General features: G+C 37.9%; 2 protein-coding genes across 2 annotated transcripts; one reads left to right on the forward strand and one right to left on the reverse strand.

Annotated features, from left to right (window-relative positions):
* Window positions 1-230: 230 nt before the first annotated feature.
* Window positions 231-18450, forward strand: LOC105788743 (uncharacterized). Its single transcript, XM_052627510.1, has 10 exons — window positions 231-391; window positions 497-540; window positions 913-1157; window positions 1250-1465; window positions 1557-4805; window positions 4979-5163; window positions 5266-5435; window positions 5500-5549; window positions 7894-7989; window positions 16166-18450. Exons 3-7 carry the CDS (start codon window positions 951-953, stop codon window positions 5351-5353), a joined length of 3945 nt encoding a protein of 1314 aa, XP_052483470.1. The 5' UTR covers window positions 231-391; window positions 497-540; window positions 913-950; the 3' UTR covers window positions 5354-5435; window positions 5500-5549; window positions 7894-7989; window positions 16166-18450.
* Window positions 17780-20721, reverse strand: LOC105788739 (G-type lectin S-receptor-like serine/threonine-protein kinase At1g34300). The gene has a single exon (XM_012615777.2). It carries the CDS (start codon window positions 20581-20583, stop codon window positions 18055-18057), a length of 2529 nt encoding a protein of 842 aa, XP_012471231.1. The 5' UTR covers window positions 20584-20721; the 3' UTR covers window positions 17780-18054.
* Window positions 20722-21339: the final 618 nt, after the last annotated feature.

The following is a 21339-nucleotide window of genomic DNA, read 5'->3' on the forward strand; positions in this document are numbered from 1 at the left end:
AAGTTATATAAAAAGGTAATACGAACGGATTGGGCCATATCCAAATTTTAACATTTTTATCTGTGTTGGACTTAAACAAAAATTTAAGTCAATTTCCCAAGTCAAACTGGACCAATATTTAATAATTAAGCCTAAATTTTTTGTTGAACCCGGCCCAGCCCAGTGATGAGCACCTGTACCCATAACAATACAACGTAGTGGAATATTTTTCACACATTTATGATTTATGCGTTACATGCATGCCATCCCTGAAATAAAAGAAATAGAATTTCTAAATGGCGGATTAAATCGCATTGCTGTTGTTGAATTAATCTTTACGGTGAGTCCTGTCTAGTTTGTTTCTTTCAGTCTTTCTTCCTCTCTCTCTCTGCCGCTCTTCGTCTTCTACGAGGTAAGATTTTCGTCAACGGCCTTGCATCATCGGCGTTCATTTTACTCTACCTTATTGTCATTATTATTCTCTTATCCTTAAAAAAAGCCCTTAATTTGTTTATAGGTTTGCCGGTGCTGTTTGATTTAGGGTTTAAGTGGAGACTTCAGGTATACGATCTTCTCTTCCCTTTCGAGCTACTGTTAAAAAGTTCAAAACTGACAAGTTAGCGGTAAAATGTTTTTTTTTTCTTTGTATTATGTTGAAAATTACTCTCTCTGGTTCACTTAAGCATGAGTATCAATTTTGATTTCTTTTATTAGCTTGATTTATTATTAGGTTCTATGAGATAAAACTTTAATCAGTGGCGAAGATTGATAAAATTTGATTAATTTTTACTTGTTCTGCTCACTGTTTGTTGATTCTGATTGTTTATCTTGTCTTCTTAACTGCATTGATTTTGTTGATCGTCACATTGTTGGTTTTACTGATGCTTCTACTCTAGAAACGATGATTTTTTTTTCATTTCTTTTTGTTTTCAGATGCTCATTGGGAGTTGAAGACAAATTTCTTGGACGGAATGGGATTTGATAATGAGTGCATACTGAACATCCAATCTCTGGCTGGAGAGTACTTCTGCCCTGTTTGTCGCCTGCTAGTCTACCCAAATGAAGCATTACAGTCGCAATGCACCCATCTTTACTGCAAACCGTGTTTAACCTACGTTGTCAGCACTACTCGAGCTTGTCCTTATGATGGTTATTTGGTAACAGAAGCTGATTCTATGGTACAGATCCTACACTGTGCTGACTGGTTCTGATTGATTCTTAAAATTATTATTTCCTTCTCATTGACCTTTCCCCTACCTCAAAATTACAGCCTCTTGTTGAGTCAAATCAGGCACTTGCGGAAACCATTGGGAAGATCACTGTTCATTGTCTTTACCATAGGAGTGGCTGCACATGGCAGGGTCCGCTTTCTGAATGTACAGCTCATTGCTCTGGGTGTGTATTTGGCAATTCTCCTGTTGTATGTAATCGGTGTGGTGTTCAGATTGTGCATCGTCAAGTTCAAGAACATGCACAAAATTGCCTTGTGAGTATATTGAGTCGATGTGTTGATGTTGGACCATGTTTTATGTAGCATTTGTTTTAAGTTTGACTTTTATGCATATTTTTAATGACAGATGGTGCAGCCTCAGGCACAGAAGGCTGAGGGTGGTCAGGAAATTTCAGCATCGGGCACTGCTGCTGCTGCTGATCATACTCAGGTTGCTTCTCAGGCCCAGGCATCTCAAACTACAACATCCAATACACCCGTACAGGACCTCAATCAGCAGGCTAATCCAAATCCTCAGTCTCATGCCATCTCCCAGGTTGCTATGGTTACTTCAGAACAGTGGTCTCAACAGCAGCAACAACAGTTTCAGCAATACTACCAGCATTATTCTGGATATGACCCGTATTATCAACATTACTATCCATATCAGCAGCAGGCATTACCACAGCAGCAACCTTTGCAGGTTAATGCAAAACAAATGACTGGACACAATCCAGTGTACCTGCAGACACAACCTCTACCTCAACCAGAGGTTCAGTCGCAACCACAGGCCCAGCCTCATTCACACTTACCTGATCAGGTTCCTGTGGCTGCTCAACCGCAGAACCAGGCACCAACCAATGAACAACAGCAACCTCAGCTTACAATGCCACCACACTCTCAAATTCCAGCACAAACTTACCCAACAACCCAGGGCCATTCACAACCTCAGGTTCAACCACTTCCTCAAGCTCATCCTCATCAGCAATATGGGCACATACCTCAGTATCAGCAGCTTCATTCCCAGATGCAACTGCCACAGCCCCAGCTTCATCCTGCTTCTCAAGCTGAGCCACAGGCTCAGCAGCTTCAGCCTCGGCCCCCTCCCCAGCCCCAGCTTCAGCGACATCCTCAACCAAGCCAGCCCTTGAATCCAAATTTGTTGACTCAGACACAGCACCCTGCAGCCCAGGCAGTGTCTGGTCATCAGTCTTATTCACAATCGCAGCCTCACCAGCAAATGCAGCTGGTAACACTACAAAATCCCTTGCATATGCCTGCTCAAGGTGGCCTTCATCCACTGCAACATCCTGCTGAAAAGCAGAATTCGTACCCTCAGCAACCTCCTCAGATTCGCCCGCCCCAATCTCATGCTCCAATTCCAAACCAACAGCAGCCTGGTTTGTTGCCTTTACCTGGTCCTATGCTGCAACAAGCTCATTATCATTCTCTTCAACATCCACATTCAGTTCAACCACAATCAGTTATGCAGCCTCCCGGATCAATTATGCCTCAGCAATATATGGAGCAGCAACCTCTGTCAACCCAACCGATGGGCTTGGTTCAGCCTCAAATGCATCAGCAAGGCCCTTTTGTGCAGCAACAACAGTCATTGCAATCTCAAATATGCCCCCCAGGTCCCCCTCAGTCCTTTCTGCAGCCTCCTCATGCCTATCCACAACCGCAGCAAAATGTTGCAGAATTGCATGCTGTGCAGCCCTATCAAAGACCTAATCTTGCCGGGAGACCTTTGACACCAAATCATGGACTACAATCACAGCCATATCCACTTTCTGCACCTGGGATGCTGGTTAAGCCTTTGCAGCTTGGTGTGAACCAGCTATCTTCTTATCAGAATAACATGCTTGGAACCAACAACCAGTCTGGGTTAACTTTGCAACCAATGTCAGAGGTGCCAGGAGATCATGGTACTTTAAATGTGGTTGAGCAAGAAGCAGATTTATCTTCCCAGGGAATTGCGAAGAAGGAAGCTAATGTGTTGGATGTCGCATCTAGTCTTGGAGCTAATATGGTCAACCCTAATACTTCAAAATACAATGCTGATTTGAAATCTATAGATGAAAAACCTGCCGGTGATGTTGGGGATAATACTAGTGGGTTCGATATATCTACTAAGCTGATACAAGAATCTAGATGGACAGATCTTGTATTGAATAGAGATACTTTGTCTAAGAATATGGCCAAGGGTGAGGCTATTGAGGACCAGAAAGATGTTGTCAATGGTGAACACAAAGTCGAAGAAAAGGCTAATCTTGGTGAAGAACAGAATGGGAAGATGCTGAAAGAAAGAAATAAATCTCAAGATGAAGGTACTGCTAAAGGTCCTGCAGGCAATGAATTGACAGGTATCCCTCCATGTAGTCAAGTGCAGCCTGGAAGCTTTCTGCAGCCTTCTCATTCAGTTCCAGTTGTTGACCAGGGAATACTCCAGCCCCTACAGATGCCTTATGGGTCTAATAGTAACCAACAAAAACCTGCTGCTTCTGCAACATTACAAGCACATCCACCAGGACTGCCTTCGTATGCACAAGCACCAGGACTTCCTCCCAATCAAGTTAGACCTCAGGCCTCCGGACAGACTTCAGTTCCACCTGAAAATTTTGCTTCTTCCTTTGGCAGAGGACCAAGTAGTTATGGTCCTCAAGGGCCTTATAATCAAGGTCCTGCTTCTGGTGCTCCTAGGATGCCTCGAAGTGAAACTCTTGTATGCCCAGCATTTGGCACACCATCATATGGCCCTGAAGCTCATTTGGTTCAGCAGCGTTCTGCAAATATGTTGGACTATCATGCTGATAGTGAAAGGTTAAAAAGACAAGATGAGCATTTGAATCCATACCCTTTGGATCATGTTCATCCTGCTGGTGATCGAGGACAATTTGACGAAGATCTTAAACTATTTTCTAGGCCTTCTCAATTGGACACTGAGCCTGTTCCTAAATATGGGAGCTACTTCTCCTCATCCAGGCCTCTTGATAGAGGTCCTCATGGCTTTGCTAAGGATATGGGACCATGGGCCCATGAGAAGGAAACTCGTGGTTTGAGTTTTGATCCTATGATTGGCTCCGGTCATCCTCGATTCTTTCCACCATATCATCCTGATGATGCAGGGGAAAGGTCAGTTGGTCTTCCTGAAGATACCCTAGGCAGACCAGAATTTCTTGGAACAGTTCCTGGCTACGGTCGGCGTCGTATGGATGGTTTTGTCTCTAGAAGTCCAGGAAGAGAATATTCAGGTGTATCCTCACACAGATTTGGAGGATATCCTGGTGATGAGATAGATGGCAAGGAGTGTCGGTTCAATGGTTTTCCTGGGCATATACATAGGGGTGGGTTCGAGAGTTCTGACCACATGGCAGAGCATTTTGGTCCAGATATTAGACCTCCACACTTTAGAAGGGGTGAACATTTTGGTCGCAATAACTTGCCCGGTCAGTTGCAGATGGAAGGACCTATTGGCTTTGGTGATTTTTCTAGCCATGAACAAATGGGAGAATTTGATGGGCCTGGAAATTTCCGTCAACCACGACTCGGTGAGCCAGGATTTAGAAGCAGCTATTCACTTCCAGAATTTCCTAATGATGGTGGAATCTATACAGTTAAGTGTTGGTTTTGTTCTAATTTTTGTCAATTATGTTATGCAAAAATACTGTTCCTTCATCATGTTTTTTTCCCCTGATCCAGCATAATCTATGTATGCTTGGGAAGTGTGTATCTTTGAGTTTCATATGTTTGTGCTCTTGATCTATTTTTGACTGATCGTATTTTCAGGGTGGTATGGATTCATTTGAAATTTTGAGAACGAGAAAACCGTTGAGCATGGGTTGGTGCCGGATTTGTAAAGTGGACTGTGAAACAGTTGAAGGCTTGGACCTGCACTCACAAACAGGGGAGCACCAGAAGACGGCTATGGATATGGTTGCAATCATCAAACAAAATGCAAAGAAACAGAAACAGTAAGTGTTCTATTTCCATACTATGCATGGTGGTATTTAAACCTTGATCTGCTTACATGTAAAAAAATCTATTTATTTATTTTATGTTGATTTGTTTTGTAGAACCTCCAGTGATCATTCCCTACACAATGATTCAAACAAATCAAAGAATGCAAAATTTGAAAGCCGCTCGAATAATATTAAGTCTTGATATATGCTGTCTCATAGATTGTGGTTGTTCCCTTATTGGCTTGGGATTGAGTTTGTCAGTTTGGTATTTGGCGCTTAGTGATGTAGGTCACTCACCCTTGCCTCTTTTCTACTTCTGGGTGGTTTATGCTGGTCCTGTCATTTCAGGTTGCTGCCATGTTAATGGAGATGGATTTTGGAACTGATGTTCAGTGGCAGTTAAGTTTGTTTTGATTTACTTTTATATTTGTTTTTTAATATGATAATTGTTTGCTTTTAGGACTTTAGTATTTTGTGGCAACTTCAGCATTACCTACTTAAAAATATTTTTGATATATCTGGATGTTCTGAACTAGTGCCTATTTTGCTTGTCTATATTGCGATTTCTTATCAATAGGCTTATTAGGTTGCACCTACATATATCCAATATATGCTTTTGCATGCTTTCTTCAATCACGTGCTGGCTCAGGGTTTCTTTTATTTGTTTTAGGATTAGAGTCATTTTGTGGCACTGTATGGCATTTAACTATACAAATGTTTTCCTTAATCAGTGTTAAACTGATCATGCAACCTTCACCACTATTTTCTCCTATAACATAAGGTTGTTGCCCAATCATCTTTCTATTGCTAGAAGTTTTTTCTCTGCCAACTTTTGTTTCCTCTTGAATATTGAAGGGAAGAAAATATAAGTTCAAGTAGAATGTCATTACAAATTATCATGAGTCAACTAGAACATAGAACAAGTGCACATAATGTGTTGAAGTATATATGGAAATTCGTTATTATATTGATGTAAACTAGTTGTCCTCTAGTGGCTTCATTTGCTTTCTATAATTAATTCTAAGTTGTATCATTGTTAAAGCTGCATGTGAAATTTAGTGTATCTGAAAACATGCTTCTTATATTCTGTAATTCAAGTACGCTTCAATTACCGTGATCTATCTAATATTAGTGCTCAATATTAATTCAAATCAAACAGCTTTGACTTTTGAATGAATTCCATTAATAATATAGGCGGGGGCACATGTTTAAGTTTAAATATGATACATTTAGAACTGGTTACAGTTAACCGATAAAACTTTTTAACGCCAAAAATATTAATGAAGCAACTTGTTAAGGATTATGGATACTACTAGTTCCTTGCCACATTTGTAGCTAAGATTGTTTATTGCACTGTATTATGTTACTAGGAAAATGTTTGTGCTATAGATTGCTAAACCTATCGGCCGAAAGCATTTGATCTCTGTCATCTAGGCAAGTCTAGGATATAAATTCTATTTGAGGATCTATACATGATTGGACCAGTGGATATGATCACAAAAATGCCTGCTTGGCCATTCAATTGAAATCCAGGAGCAGAAAATTTTGAATCATAAGCGGAAGAGTGTTTTTTTTTACTTGGTAGCTTTTAGATGAGCTTTTGAAGACTTCCCTTTGGATGCTCAGTGGGTACAGTGCGTTTAGCTCTCTTTTTGTCTCGACCATAGCATAAAATATTGTTTGGATTACCTAAGGTGCAGTTCTGTTACATGTTTGCACCGTGCTGGAGTACTCAAAGCCCACTGATAGATTATTCTCCAGTTGAGGAAAAGCTGCTACAATAACATTTTATTACCATATTAACCCTTTACTTTTTTTTATTATTAAAAAACGCATGCCCACTTGATCCCTTTTCACTCGACACTATATAGGCATGTAAAGTGTAACTCCTTTTCCTAGACAAATAATTTTTAGTTGTATAAAATATAAATTTGACTTTTATAATAGTCTAATCAAATAATAATAAATTTTATATACTTAATCATAAATAAGTAGTTATATGTTTAATAAAAAATAGATGCAAATATAATTAATATTTTTATAAAATTTTAATTATTTATTACTACAATTATTATTTAACATAAATGTAAATTTAATATATATTCTATTATTTAACATAAAATACAATTTTTGATTATTTATTTTTACATATATAAAATCTTAATGCAATGTCCTTAATAGTCATTTTCTATTCTCATCTCACTGCTACCGCTACGTTTGAATCCAAACACATCCCACTACTGGTTTTAATATCACCGCTATAGTACCCAATCTCATCACCACCATTGTTTATAATCTCACCGGAGCTAATCGCATTGCCCATCCAAAGGAAGCCTTAAGCTATGAGAGATAGATCTTCCTGGGTAGAGGATAACTGTTTATTGGCGTAAAGAATAAGCTTCTAGTTATGACTATTGAACTGCTCCAAACTAGCAAGGGGTGAAATTATCTCCATCCTGTGCTGGTTTGTCTCCAACCTCTTAATTTGTGATCCTATTAGAGGTTCGATATTCTTGTCTTAAAGCATTTATATTTCTTCTTACCGGAATTCAAGGAAAAATTTTCCTAGTAATTGTCATTTAAATGCTGTGTTTCATTAGTTTTAATTCTAAAATAATTTCCTTTAGTTATCTTTTAATAATTTTCAGGTCCAATGCTTAATACTATAACAATTCTTTTAAACTTGATAGAAATGATTTTTTATATTGGTGGAATTTCTCTTTTTTTCCTTTTTTATTATAGATTTTTCAATTCATCCTCCCTTTTTTGGGCGAAGCAGACAATGTAACGGCTGAAAGTTCAGTGGGAAGGTTTTGACGCTCATCTTTTGTAGATATGGTAAGATTTTGTTCAGCTTTGGGGTAAACTTTTGCTTTGTAGTTTCTTTTTCTCTTTTGAAATTGGCTTAACTGCATGGTATTATATATGTTGCATTATTTACACACTGGGTTTGTTTTATATTTTCTGTTAAATTAAGCTTTTACTTTTTTTAGGTAAAATGCTATTTGAGGTAGTCTGAAATTTTAGAATTGGGAGGTTGGTAGAAATGTAAGTTTGACGATTATTTATTTCCTAAAATGTATTCTAGGAATTCTTATGAATACTTGTATTTAGCTAGGTTGGTGACTACCTCTCTGTTTGTACTTTAGGAGTGCCTAATCGCCTTGTGAAAAGCATTAAGCTTAGGTCAAGACTCCAAGTAGAGTTGCATGTTAGGACACACTTGCTTGGACAAGAAAATGCCTACTATCTTTTGTGTCAAATTTGACTTTCTTTCTGGAATATTTTGCTAGGATCCATCTCTACCTACTTATGATTTTGAACAACAAGCCTGAGAGAGAAAAGAAAAAGTGTTAGTCTTGTCATTTTAGCTTCACTCTGGTGTTTCAATAATAGGATCTGGGTTGCATTGCCTTCCTTTTTGTCCTTGTAGCAATGTCTGTGGTTCCGCTTGTTTTGACTTAAGCCTCATGCATATTTGATGAAATATTGTAGAGACATTAATCTAACATTCTAATTGACCTTTATAAAAAATTTTGACCATGTTTCATATGTAAAACATCGTTAGTTTCTATGTTCAGTTGTCATACTTGAGATATTCCAATTCCAAGTAAACAGTCAAGCAGTATTGGACTTTTGATATGTTTATCTTCGAATAATTCTAAATCACTCCCATTAATTTATGATAAATTCTGTAAGGTGCAAAGCCTTTGATTTGATTGTATATGCTCTGCTCTGTAAAATGAGACATAATAGAGAATTAAGTGGAAAGTAACTAACAGTAAACATAAATCTGAGACATACAAATAACTATCAACTAGAAGATGACCATTGTTGATTTGTCTCCCAAGGAATGACTTTATGAGTTTTTACTTCAAGTTCACATAATCTCATATAGCTATGGTTTGTAGTTTTGAAACTTTTATAACACTTAATCATGGTGTAGGATGTTTGTTACCTGTATGATATTTTTAAACGACTCCCATTAACTTTATGGTATTCAATTCTCTAAGGTGCGAAGTCTTTGATCTGACTGTATCTGCTTTGCTCTATAAAAAAAAAAAAACCCATGATAATGGAAAGTAATTAACAATAAACATAAATTTTACGACATAAAAGTACATATAAAGTAATTGAAGGTGACCAATTTTAATATCAAGCAATTAATGAAAAATTATTTTGTAAGGTGCAAAGTCTTTGATCAATTGTATCTGCTCTGCTCTATAAAATGAGACATGATAAAGTATTAAGTGGAAATAATCATAAATGTGAGATGCCCAAATAACCATCAACTAGAAGATGAGATATGTTGAGTTGCTTCCCAAGTATGAATTTTTTAACTTCAAGTTTACAAAGCTCAAAATGCTATAGTTCTTATTTTGAAACCTTTATAACACTTAAGTTAATCAACTGATAATACTAATTTTATGGTCAAGAGGTTACATAAATGAATTGGCAGGAGAATAATTAAGCAACCCCCTACTCTGACTTTAGATTGGTTGAATTTGCATCATGAATCCTTCAAAAAATGCCTATTTTTTCATAAGACTTGTAAAAACACTCAGAGGAAAAATTCTGTTATATTGCTACTGCTTTAGTTTACAGCTTTATAAAGAGAAAAATAATCATTTTAAAGGAAATAAATCCTAATCCCTAAGAATCAAGAATTGATATCGTAATTTCCTAAGAATCAAGAATCGAGATTAGTTTCTATTTACAAGAGATCACAATGATTTCTATCCTTAATTATAGGATTCCAATACCATCGATTTCTATCCTTAATTATAGGATTCCAACACTCCCCTCAAGTTGGAGTGTAGATGTTAATCAAACCCACTTGCCACTAAGTTCTTCAAACATGTTTCGCTCAAACTTTTGGTTAACAATGGTGCAACTTGTTGTCTAGTAGGTAGGTAGATGATGCATACTTCTCCTGAGTGTACTTTTTCTTTTATAAAGTGACGATCTATTTCCACATGTTTGGTCCGATCATGATGCACAGGATTATGTGCTATGTTGATGCACTGGTTGTCACAAAGACATCTTCATAGGTTTGGTAAAAGGCACTTTTAGTTCTCCCATAAGTCTTTGTATCCAAACTCCTTCGCATATACCATGAGATAGTGCTCGATACTCGCCTCTGACCGCAAGCGTGCTACCACAGATTGTTTTTGCTCCTCCACGCCACGAGATTACCCCAAACATAACTACAATAGCCGCCAGGTAGGCGTCCTATCATTAATGTAACACCCTGATCAGATCGATGTAGACTTCCACGCTTCGGTTGATAGTCTTCTTGAAGTACGTGCTTTTACCAGAGTTCCTTTTAGGTATCTTAGTAATCTATATGCGCCTCCGGTGCTTCTCCTCGGGGCATGCATATCTTGGCTAATAACACTCACATCAAGGCTATGTCCGGACGGGTGTGAGATAGGTAGATGAGCCTTCCTACTAGACGTTGATATCTCCCCGTCGATTTCTTCTCCATCCTCATTAGTTCCCAATTTGAGGTTAAACTCCATAGGAGTTTCTACCGGTTTGTCGCCCATGAAACCAACTTCCGACAAGAGATCAAGAACATATTTCCTTTGGGAAATGAAGATACCTTTTTCGACCTTGCTACCTCCATACCAAGAAAATATTTAAGACTCCCCAAGTCTTTAAGTTCAAACTCTGTACCAAGAAATTTTTCAATCTCAAAATTTCGCCGAGTCATTTCTGTTATTATTATATCGTCAACATAAACGATAAGGATGCAACATTTACCCTCTTCCGAGTGCTTGTAGAACATGGTGTGGTCTGCCTGTCCTTGAATGTAATTTCTGCTAGTCATAGCTTTTGCAAATCGGTGAACCACGCCGTGGAGATTGTTTCACCCATACAAGGACTTCTTCAACTTACACACTTGGTCCTTGTTTTCTTCAAACCACGGTGGGAAATCCATATACACCTCCTCATTTAATTCCCGTTGAGAAAAGCATTTTTACATCCATTGAGTCAAGTGCCAATCAAGGTTGGCGAAAGAGATAGCAGGACCGAATGGTGTTTAGCTTGGCAACGGTGCAAACGTCTCGTTGTAGTCGAGACCATAAGTTTGGGTGAATCCTTAGCCACAAGTCGAGCTTTGTATCGGTCAATACGCCATCGGGTTTAAATTTCGTAGTGAAAATCCATTTGCACCCTACGGTTTTTTTCCCTTTAGGCGATCCGAGACTTCCCATGTTTCATTGTTTTGAGGGCCTTCATTTCTTCCATCACGGCTTGTCTCCACTCAAATGATTCAAGAGCCTCTTCTATATTTTTGGAATTTTTACGAATCAACATTAGTCACAAAAGCTTTGTAAGACTTAGATAAATTTCCATAGGATACAAACCGAGAAATAGGATGTTGAGTGCAACTCCTTGTACCCTTTCGAACCGCAATTGGAAGATAGATGGATGGTGACGGAGGTGGGACTTCGCTTGTAATGTCCTCGGTTGGAGATGTAATTGGCACTTCTTGATCGGTTTGGAGAACGATTCCGTCGGAGTAAACTCAGATTCTTTGTTTTCCTTGATCAAGTGGTCATTGTACTTGGTGGAGGTATTGTCATTGGAAAGGACGGTGTTAAATTCTTCTTGATAGGGAAACAACTAAATCTGGGATAGTAGTAGTAGGATCAAAGCGGTATAATGAGGAGAGTATTAAGGTCTCATCTTCATTAAAAATCTCCCCCTGAAGATGAGATGCTGCAAAGTATGGTTCATTTTCAAAGAAGGTAACATCTCGAGAGACAAACATTCGGCGCAATGTTGGTGAGTAACACTTATAGCCTTTTTGTGTAGGGGAATATCCAATGAAGATACAGGTGTGGGCTCGAGGATCAAGTTTGGATTGATTTGGTTGATGGTTATGGACAAAAGCTTTACAGCCGAATATTTTGGCTGAAAGATTAGGGACATGAAATAGAGGGAAGGCCTTTAAAAGAGTATTTAGAGGTGTTTGGAAATTGAGGATCTTTGATGGCATTCGGTTTATGAGATAGCAGGCAGTAAGGACAGCTTCTCCCCACAAGTATTTTGGAACATTCATAGTGAACATTATGGCTCGAGCCACATCAAGAAGATGACGATTTTTCCTCTCAGAGATCCCGTTTTGTTGAGGAGTGTCAGGACAAGAGCTTTGGTGTATAATGCCTTGGTCGAAGGTATGGACTTAAGACGAGTTGAAGTATTCTCTCCCATTGTCGAGACGGAGGGTATGTATGGTAGAGTTGAATTGGGTTCGAACCATTGAGTGAAAATTTTGGAATACTTTGGGTGTTTGATTTTTCTTTGAGTAGATAGACCCAATGACCCTAGTATGATCATCAATGAATGTTATAAACCATCTAGCCCTGTAATATTTTTCACTCTACTGGCTCCCCATAGGTCACTATGGATTAACGAAAAAGGTTGGGACCGAATATGTGGTTTTAATGGGTATGGCACACGGGTATGTTTAGATAATTGGCAAATTTCACACTTCAAGGAATTAATACTTTTATTTCAAATAACAATGAAGATGTTTTTCAAATACACAAAGTTTGATGTCCTAACCTACGGTGCCATAACATAATAGTGTCCTCTTTGCAAAGGATAGAGCCAATCCCCTTGTGTCTTGTTTTTATTCCAAATATATAGTCCATCATCAACTTTAGCAAGGCCAATCATCCTCCCCGATTTACTTCAGATCACACAACCAATTGCGTAAAATTCAGCAAGAACTTTTTCATCCTTAGTAAGTTTACTAATTGAAAGTAAATTACAGACAAGTTTGGAACATGTAGGACTTTATCGAGAGAAAATTCTCATCATTTGTACTTCTCCTATTCCACCACGGTGAGTAAGAACCGTCGACTATGCGGATTCGGATTTGTTATGACAAGGAGTGTAGGTGTGAAACAACGTGAGTCACCGTCATGTGATCGAGGCGCCAATCGAGTATCCAAGGAGATTGATTATTAGATTCAAAAGCAATGTTGAGGCGTACCTTGAGTTGCTAGAGATCCATGAGTAGTGGGAGTACCAAGTATCTTATGGAGAGTCTCAAGCTGTGTTTTGGTTAAGCGAACATCAAGAACATCATCAGCAGTAGTGGAGGATAACATGGCAGTCTTATTATCCTTCTGTTTTTTTTCAGGATAGCCATGGAGTTTGAAGCATTTTTCTTTTGTATGACCAACACGATTGCAGTGACTACACCATGGTCTTGTTGATCCAGAATCATTTCCAGCACGTTTTTGTGGCTGTGGACCTTTGGAGATGAGAGCAGAGGTTTCAGTAGGACGATTAGAAATTGGAGTAATAGGTTTAGGTTCCTTTGAATCTCCCATCATGACAAGACGACGCTTTTCTTCTCTTCTAACTTCTGCAAATGCTTCACCGATCGTTGGAAGAGGTGATCTACCTGAATTCGCCACGGACCTCATCTAACTCACGGTTCGATCTGCTAAAAACTCATAAAGACGTTCATTGTTGAGATGGACCATAAACTCATTGTGTTCTAAGCCTTCACCCCAATCGCCTCATAATACATATCCAGTTCTTGCCACAAAATTTTCAAATTGTTATAGTAGTGAGTTACCTCGAGTGTTCCTTGTCGGATGTCCTTTAACTTAAGCTTGATTTCAAATACTTGGGAGGCGTTTCCAAGATCTCGAGTAGTTTTCTTTGATTGCATCCCACATGTCTTTTGCGCTTTGAAAAAAGATAGGTGCGGCTTATATGGCCTTCCATCGAATTGATTAGCCAAGCCATTACAATTGAATTGTTGAGTTCCCAAGTGGCATAAGTAGGATCACCATGGTTGGTCGTGGGATTTCTCCATTGATGTACCCTAATTTGCCACGACCACGAATCACCATAAGAACCGATTGAGACCATTGCAAGAAGTTCTTCCCATTTAGCCGATGATTGGTGATTATAAGGGAGGAATTAATTTCACCTTGAGTGATTCCCGATTGATATCTCGAGTTATTTGTGATGTCTCGGTTTGGAGAAATTCTCATTGATATCACCCATTGGAGGACTAAACCACGAAATTTTAGTAAGGGAATTTAGAGAAAAAATAGGATCGAGTGAATCCTATAGCTCGATACCATGTAAAAACACTCGGAGGAAAAATTACATTATATTGCTACCGCTTTAGTTTACTTTTATAAAGAGAAAATAATCATTTTAAAGGAAATAAATCCTAATCCCTAAGAATCAGAATTGATATCGTAATTTCCTAAGAATCAAGAATCGAGATTAGTTTCTATTTACAAGAGATCACAACAGATTTCTATCCTTAATTATAGGGATTCCAATACCATCAGATTTCTATCCTTAATTATAGGGATTCCAACAAGACTTCCATGTGCAAAATATCTATTTGTTTGAAGTTGCACAGCGCTTTACATTGTTGGATGGCTATTCTGAACTGCAAATCCTGCATCTTTCATGGTATTTCTGACCAGGTTTGTGATTTATTCTTGATCATTATGGGTGAGTCTACAACCCCATATGATATTCCTCTTTTTGCATGTTTGTTTTCTTAGATTTTAAGATCTTAATTCTTTTGCCTGGCTTTCATATTGTAACAATTTTGCTTTTCTTGAAATGACTAGAGTGAAGCTCAAATTAGGTAGCCATATTAGTTAAGTATAAAATGCCAGACTAAGATTACAATTTACCTTTTTAGTTAAAGCAATGGCTTTTGGTTATCCTTCTTTATACACTCAAGATGTACAATGGTTTGGGGCTTATGGTTATGAAGGGATTTTATCAGGGTTATATATAGAAAGGCTTTTAGGCTCTACAGTTTACTTGGAGTTCCAAATTGAAGATTCAAAATGTTGGTTCAATTTGATGATTCTAGTTGCTTGCAATTCTTGTTAATGGTGAACATAAAGATATATTTTACTAATAAGTAGGCTGATTGAAAAGTGAACCTATTTTTATTTAGGATTTTAAATTATCCTATAAGAAAAGAGTGGTGTGTGGCTGCATTATGCAAAGATTAGATGGCATCATGGGTGCTGTGTGGCATCATAACCTTGAGAAGGATAAAATGGAAGCTGAAGGGGAAAAACAACATTCCAATCTGTACTAAAATCTCCATCAAAATTATTTCTACCTAGTTTGAAAATACATGAAAGAATCAACAGGCAGACATTTTTTTTTATCATAATTGGACTAGGAATTCTAAGTGCTTTATATTTAGAAGTAAATCTCCTCTTACTTGGGACTAAATCCGGACTCTTAATAGAGTGTTTTTAATCGGTATAAAATCTAACAAGTCGCATAAACAAGGCTCAGCCTTGATAAATTGTGACTTGCTAAAAATGACCCTGCATAATAAAAACTAAAATAATGCCGCATTCACATGTTGAATTACTTGGCCGGATCTGGAGAGTCTCCTTGGGAAGTTGCAAGGAAAAAAACATTAATTAATTAATAAGATTCTCTCCAGATCTGGCCAAGTAGTATCACATGTGAATGTAGCATTTATTTGAGCTTTTAGCTGAATGCTAAAAGGTAACTAATAAATAGGAAGACATAAAAAACTATTGTACGGAGCACAGACTCTTCAACTCACTTATCTAGTGTGGTGCAGTGGAATATCTGTTGGATACAAATTGGGTGCTTAACAATGGATTTAATTGACTGCTAATCCCTGTTTAAGTCTTTTTGCCTGTTGTCTTGTTGAGTATAGGAAATTAACGAAGCCGATTCTTGAGCAAGGTGTTTTTTATATTTGGGGAAAGCTTAAGGTTGTCGTGTTAGATGATTTGTTGTGATTACACTTCCTGAAGCAAAAAAAATGAAGTCAATTGATTTTTGTCAAGGGAAAAGATAGATAGTTGACAATTTCAATCAATTGATGAAATCTGTGGGGAAAAAAATTACTATGTTGATGACCGTTTGTGACTGCTACTACTCTATATTTTTTTTACATGTTCTGTTATATTCTCTTTACTCTCTGTGAGAATATGGTAAGTTTGATTTGCAGGTTCCTAAGTTTGGCCATGCCAAAGTGTAGCATCTCGCTTTCAATTATTACATTAATGTTATGATTCTATCACAATACAGAATTTTACAAGGGTTCATCAGTTAAAAGGTATGGGTTTCACTTTCACTTCATTTCGTGGGTGATACAATTCAAGATTATGATTGATTAATTGTATGCGACAGATATGCCATCCAATAAAAGTGAGCAAGTGGATTCCTTAGTTTTGCTTCAAAGATATGTTAAAAGGAAAATTATTTGATACACTATTAGTAAGAACAAAAAAAAGAAGTAAAAATCTATACCTATAGTTAAAAAGAATCCCAAAAGGATGGCACTTATATTAAGTAGGATACAATTTCTTTTTATTTTTTATTCACCGTTTCATTTGTTTTCCTGCTCTTCTTTAACTATCTCGGTGGGTTTCCTTTTTTCATTTCAGTAAGTTTTTTTTTTTTTTGAGATTTTCATTCTTGATTTTTTGGATTGCTTCAGGGTTTACCTTATCGTGGTAGTGGTATGTTTCTGTTTTTGCTATGGTTTATTATATCATGTGGGTGTCATATTGGTGACAATTCCAATTGCATGGTTTAAAAAGTTATTATATCATCTGTTCTAATAATGTGTTACCGTTAAAAGAAACAAATTAGTAACTTTTTTTGCTGAGTAAGGAAAGATATTAGTATGAAAATAAGGACTCCATTTTGACAGTTATAATACTTAAGAATGATCCAATGGAAGAATAGACTAATTTTTTGATGTTTATCTCAACTTCTAAATTGCAAGCACATCCAAGTTGGTAACAACAAAATACTCCTCAAAACTAAGGTATGCTTTTATGTTTGTCTCTGAACAAATAATAACCACCGTATATATTTTATGTGTTTGCCCCCTTGAATGCCAAAATTGAATTATTATATATATCTTATATCATATGTTTTGCTCCTCCATATCCACATTTGCCTTTCACTTCTGGCTAAAACGTCTATTTACTTTATGAAATTGTGTTACTTTTTTTTAGGGAGCATACTGAACTAGAGCAATAATACGAGAAGCAGCACCTTGCAGGTATAAACAACATCAAACATGTTGAATTGTTTGATAAAATACATAAAGTTTGATGCTATCATCATAGCAAGCTTTTTATTTACTTTTTGTTTTTGCAAAATGTTGGTTTTTTTTTTCTAACAATTGTATGTAAATATGATGGCGCTACAATTGTTTTCTTTTGATATTTAAGTTAAACCTGAGTGTTAAGTGTCCCTTAAAATCTCTTACTATTACTAAACCTAAACCTGAAAGGAAAAGGGAGAATATAAATTGAACTTGTTGCCAACGGTAAAGCAATGATACAAAAACAAGGGAATGACCCTGGCACAGACTCACCTTTCCTTGGCTGTTTGTTTCAATGCAAATGACACAGCCAGATTTTAGCATTTCAAAGTTCCTCGAGGGATTAAAATGCTGGCCTCTGGTGGCAGATCCATTCGTTTTGAGGAGTATATGCCTGCCAAAATAAACTGACACAAAACTCATACTACAAGAATCGATTTGAACCATTTTTGCACAACATGATGCTTTTAAGCTACCAACTTCTGCTTTGCATTTCACACACAATTATGGGTAACAGACAATAAGGTATATATATGTAGCACACATCACCACTAAACATTATTAGTAACATGTTTTTAAATGAACTAAGGCCATACTTGTAGAAGCAACAACTCTGACAGCAATGCCTCAGTCTTTCTAGAAATATTTGCTAAGGTAACAATTTAAACATGTTTTTACAACATATGGTATGAACATCACCTCTCGTATTTTATATACAACAGGTTTAACGTTAAATCTGGATCAGAGGTCGCCCTGCCAAAGTCATTTAATATGCACCTTTAGCATTTCATGTCAGGCTGTATCAGGGATGATGACTGCTTTTCTGAAGAAATCATTCCTGAAGCTAAGGGAGAAATCCCAACTGTTTGCAATGAAGATGATGATGAGGGAGCTGGGGCGGAAACAGCAAAAGTTGAGAAAGCGCTGATATTACTGCTCACGTTTATGCTGGTTCCGCTTATAGAACCTTCGGTGGCAGCTTTTGGTGCTGGCGGTCTCTCAATATCTGTGATTCCTTCCAGCATCTGAACCACTTTTCCCATCATTGGCCGATGAGAAGGCTGTTCCTGGATGCACCAGAAACTAACCTGAATTGCCCTAGTTATTTGCTCCATGTCCACATCTTTACTACGAAGCTTTTTATCAACAATTCCCTCTATATTACCCTTCTCAAACTCTTCATAAGCCCACACAGAGAACTTTTTCCTATTTGTGTCCGCTGAAACATCAAAATTCCTTCTTCCACTCACTATCTCCAACAAGACCATCCCGTAACTATAAACATCAGATTTTGAAGTTATTGGAAGGTTTGCAAGCCATTCAGGTGCCAAATAGCCCCTTGTTCCCCTAACACTTGTCAGTGTTCGGTATCTATGGTCTTTGGGATTTATAAGTTTGGCAAGTCCGAAATCTGACACTTTGGCATTGAAATTTTCATCCAAGAGAATGTTCTCAGGCTTTATATCGCAATGAACAATGCAGTCCCTACACTCCTCATGAAGGTATGTGATTCCCCTTGCAGTTCCAAGAGCAACATTATAACGGTATTCCCAGCTCAACATCTTTCCTGAGTGCTCTTCTGTGGTAAAAAGGAAGTTATCTAGAGACCCATTTTTCATAAACTCGTAAACTAAAAGCCTGTGACGGCCCTCAGAGCAAAAACCGATCAATCTCACCAAGTTTAAATGGTGGGTGCTACTGATGGTTGCAACCTCCATTCTAAACTGCTTTTCACCCTGCTCAATACCTTCTAGTTGCTTCACTGCCATAACAGTTCTGTTAGCAAGAACTCCTTTATATACAGCCCCAAACCCTCCGGCTCCAAGCTTTTCCTTAAATCCCTTGGTTAAGCGCTGAAGCTCCTTATATGAGAACTGAACAGGAGCACCAGACGCATACTCAAGAAGAGCATATTGAGCTGATAGACCCCCAAATTTGGGACTGTTTCTGCAGCACCACCACCATAAACTGCCTTCCAATGCAATCAAAACCAACACGGTAGCCACAATCACAACCACTACAACCCAGCCATGCACCCTCCAACCACTCCCATTCTCTACATTATCCGCAAAAGGAGATGGGTTTGGTAATATTGGTCCACAAACCTTAACATAAGAAGTACTAGGAAGTGATGCACTCTGATACCCACTCACAAACTCAGTAGTTTTCAAGTAACAGACCCCTGATCCATCCGACAAAGAAGTGGAAGCAACACAAGAAGCGCTGACAAGACAATTCAATCTACAAGCTGATATCCCAATAAAGAAAACCTGAGAAGACAACTCAGGCGAATAAGTCAAAAACTCAGCATGATCCAGTTCCAACATAGCAGCACTCCCTGGACAATCCTCTATCTCCCTTTTCCTCTTACACCCTTGCCTCCTATCATTCACATCCACCAACTCAAAATTCTCTGAAGGACACCCGCAAATTGGGCTCGTATCATTATAACTACAAATTCCCATATTCCCACAGTAACCAAAAACATCACACTGATCTAAAACTGCGGACCATCTCGGAGTTATAGTCCCACTACCTTGAGAAGAACTATAAATCCTTAGATTCCCATCCTCATCTAACCTTAAAAACCTCAAAATATTACTTCCTTCCGCATAATCACTACTGTAAGCCACAATTGACCCAGTACTCAAACTAGGATCAAACAGATTCAAAATACCAATAGTTTGCAACCCTAAACTCGGTGAAGTTAAATTTGCATCAAAAGAAGAATTCAACCCTTGGGTCCAATAAACAATACTATCATTCCATCTCAAAGTTAAATTCCCTGACCTTTGAAGATAAAAGGTATACAACCCAGATCTTAGAACTCTGCCAACAGTGAAATTCTGAGTCGGAACGATGGTATCCGTTGGATGGTCAAATGAAGACCAAACTACAGAACTGCCATTGCCCAATAGCCGGAGTTCCCCGGATTCTTCCAAGGAAGCAGAGGAAACACCCTGGTTGGCAGTGCCAGAGTCCCAAACGACAGCGCCAGAACCATTGACAAGATGAAGAGCTCCGTTGGAGAGTAAACGGAGGGAACCAGCAGAGTCAACGGTGGTGCCATTTCCAGCAGTCCAAATAGGAACCCCACCTGCATACGTGATGGCAGCGAGGAGAGAGTTGGAAGAAGCAGAGGGAATGAAGGAAATGGAGAAAGTGGAATTGGAAGAGTGCCATGTTAGGCGTGGGGATGAGGGGGTGATGGAGGAGCCTAACGAGATTGTGGCCGATGAAGCAATAAAGAAGGAAGTTAAGAGGTAAAGGAATAGAAAGAAAGAGAGGCTCATTTGTTTCATCATCATCTTTGTAGAGAGGTGTGGACAAAGGAGATGAAAAACAAAAAGAAGAAGAAGAAGAGGGCAGCAGGCGAGGAGGGAATACAAGTGGGAGTAGACCTTTTCTTCTTCAAGAACTGGGAGCAGACTTTGACTAGTAATAAAAAAATCTTATTCCAATTTTTTTTTGGGTGAATTTTTGTTTCATATTTTATATAATGGGAAGTTCTCCTCCGTAAGTTTTGGTTTTTTGGTCCGGTCTTCGAAACCATTATGTGGGCTTATTTTCATACAAAACTATGTGGGCTTTATGGTTGGCAGTAGGTAGTATATTCCAGTCAACGTTTGACTTCTGCATGTTCTTATTAACACGGAAATATAACAATATTTTAAGCTTAATGATGTAAAAAGTCCTTAAATTATTTAAAAAAAACAGTTAAGTCCTTGTTTTTTCACTCAATTTGGTATTTGAACTTTCAAAATGCATAAAAAATACCTTCAAACTTTTTCAAAGAAAAGCAATTTAGCCCCTATCTTTTTTGCACTCAACTGGTATTTAAACTTTCAAAATGTATATAAAGGGCTCTTAAACTTTTTCAAAATAACCAATCAAGCCCTTACTTTTTTTTTTACACTCAATTGGATACTTGAACTGTCAAAATACATTAGAAAAGTCTTTTGACCGTTAACTTCAACAGTTGATCGTTAAAAGTTAATCGCCTCTAATTTTTTCAATTAAAACCACCCCCGTCTCACAACCATGGCATGACATGTGGCAAAAAA

The sequence above is a fragment of the Gossypium raimondii genome, chromosome 2 (genome assembly GCF_025698545.1).
Source record: "Gossypium raimondii isolate GPD5lz chromosome 2, ASM2569854v1, whole genome shotgun sequence".
NCBI lineage: Eukaryota > Viridiplantae > Streptophyta > Magnoliopsida > Malvales > Malvaceae > Gossypium > Gossypium raimondii.